The 2,097-nt window shown below is 45.1% G+C and overlaps 1 protein-coding gene across 1 annotated transcript; it reads left to right on the plus strand.

Annotated features, from left to right (window-relative positions):
• Positions 1–977: 977 nt before the first annotated feature.
• Positions 978–1,352, plus strand: LOC118796320 (histone H2B). Its single transcript, XM_036555146.1, has one exon. It carries the CDS (start codon positions 978–980, stop codon positions 1,350–1,352), a length of 375 nt encoding a protein of 124 aa, XP_036411039.1.
• The last annotated feature ends 745 nt before the right edge of the window (positions 1,353–2,097 follow it).

Genomic DNA, 2,097 nt, shown 5'->3' on the forward strand with positions numbered 1-2,097 from the left:
ACATCAATCCTGCAGTGAGATCTGAACTAAAAACCAGTCCAAAGGCTCTTTTCAGAGCCGCCCACTTCCCCATACGAAAGAGTTACACGTTCCACGTTCACTGACACATTTAAGAAAACACTGTTGCGCTTTACCGAAACGGGCTGCAGCAACCTTGGATTGTTACGTTGTATTTTCTCAAGCAGCGATGTAGCTGAGCGCGTGTTTGTTGCCCCCTTGCCGTCTAACGGGAGCGGATTGCCCAGAGCTTGCCTTTTCCCCACAAAGATTGTGAGAAGTTGATAGTATTGAGGGATCGATTTTGATGAGGGAACTCTGTGAAAAAGAATATGCTTTATTTTGGGTTGATGCGAATGTTGTAAAAATGAAGCTGTGGGAAATCTCGCCAAAGAAGGACAACTGATATTTTTGTACCAGCTGGTTTGGTTTTTAGACAAGCCCAGACTTAACTGAATTGTAAACGAACTGTGGACAGTAAGGGCGATAAGACCACAGCCATGGAACGTGCTTTCATTGTAACTGTATACAATATTACTGTATACTATTTGTGGCGGATATCATAGTTTGGCGTGTGTATGAGATGTTTATAGATGAATCATACGTCAATATACACGACAATGTATGGTATGCAGATTTTTGATTGTTGGTTTTCCATATGCGTCTTGAAAGTATTTTTTGACTAATATCACCTACGTAAATTGTCTTGCAAAAAAATAAAGATAAATAAACACTACAAGAGAAAGTGGGAGTCGCGCGGTGGAAGTGCTTTGTTTCGATAGATGTGCAACTTGTGCTATTCCAGCCCAAGGAAATCGGCCAATCGAATTTGAATGTCATCCGATTCAGAAGAATCAGCCAATGAGATCCTGCTATAACTGGTTGGCCAAAGATCGTGGGTAAAATTTGCATACACTCTATATGTAGGCCAAGAATGGGGCGTGAGAGCATTCATTCGTGTTTGCGAAGAAACGAGCATTATGCCTGAACCAGCCAAGTCTGCTCCCAAGAAGGGATCGAAGAAAGCCGTCACCAAGACGGCCGGTAAGGGCGGCAAGAAACGCAGAAAGTCCAGGAAGGAGAGCTACGCAATCTACGTGTACAAGGTGTTGAAACAAGTTCATCCCGACACCGGCATTTCCTCAAAGGCAATGGGCATCATGAATTCGTTTGTCAACGATATCTTTGAGCGCATCGCCGGTGAGTCGTCTCGTTTGGCTCACTACAACAAGCGCTCCACCATTACCTCCAGGGAGATCCAGACTGCCGTGCGCCTACTGTTGCCTGGAGAGCTGGCCAAACACGCCGTGTCCGAGGGAACCAAGGCTGTCACCAAGTACACCAGCTCCAAGTAAAGTCGCTTGTCACCTACTGTAACCCCAAAGGCTCTTTTCAGAGCCGCTCACTCTCTCTAAAACGCAAAAGTCCCGTTTTATTTCGCCGTAGCAGTTCTCGTACCTTGAAAGATTAAAGCAACGGGGTTAACCCCAATGATTGTGCTCAGGGATTAAATCAAAACTACGTTCGGTAAAGGACACCATAGGGGTATAATAACCCACGGCGATGGCACGGCAGCAGCGTGGAAAGTAGTCGCCAAATGATCGCTGGTTCGATTCACTGCTGGGGCACTGCAGTTGTACCATGGGACAAGGGTTTTAACCCATGCACAATTGCCTCAGTAAATCTCTGGCTGTATAAACAGATTAATCTGTTTGTCGCTCTGGGTAAGAGCGTCTGCTAAATGACAGTAATGCAATACAATGCTGCTTCTTGCACGACCTAATTTCAACCACGATCAACGTTCCCATGAGAAATGACGTCTCGTATCGAACAATACTTTGTGTTATATGCCAAAAATAAAATCTCGCCCAAGTGCAGCGATTAGGCAACTCTGTTTGACGTATTCTTTAACTGGCATCAAATGAGTGAAATTTTAAACGCACGCTCGGGTAAGAAATTACTGGCATTATCTTTTTGAGCAGCACACGGGCCTTGCGTGAACGCATAACATGCGATGTCAAAGTGCAGCAAATGTTTTAGCCGATTTAAGTGGGAAATGCTGCAGGAAAGCAATGTGAGAAGCTCCGTCTCCCCACAAAG

This window comes from Megalops cyprinoides, chromosome 21 (genome assembly GCF_013368585.1).
Source record: "Megalops cyprinoides isolate fMegCyp1 chromosome 21, fMegCyp1.pri, whole genome shotgun sequence".
NCBI classification, from domain to species: Eukaryota; Metazoa; Chordata; class Actinopteri; order Elopiformes; family Megalopidae; genus Megalops; species Megalops cyprinoides.

What these genes read in the sequence shown, in the direction of transcription:
- LOC118796320 (XM_036555146.1), top strand. Translation starts at nt 978, where the DNA reads ATGCCTGAACCAGCCAAGTCTGCTCCCAAGAAGGGATCGAAGAAAGCC.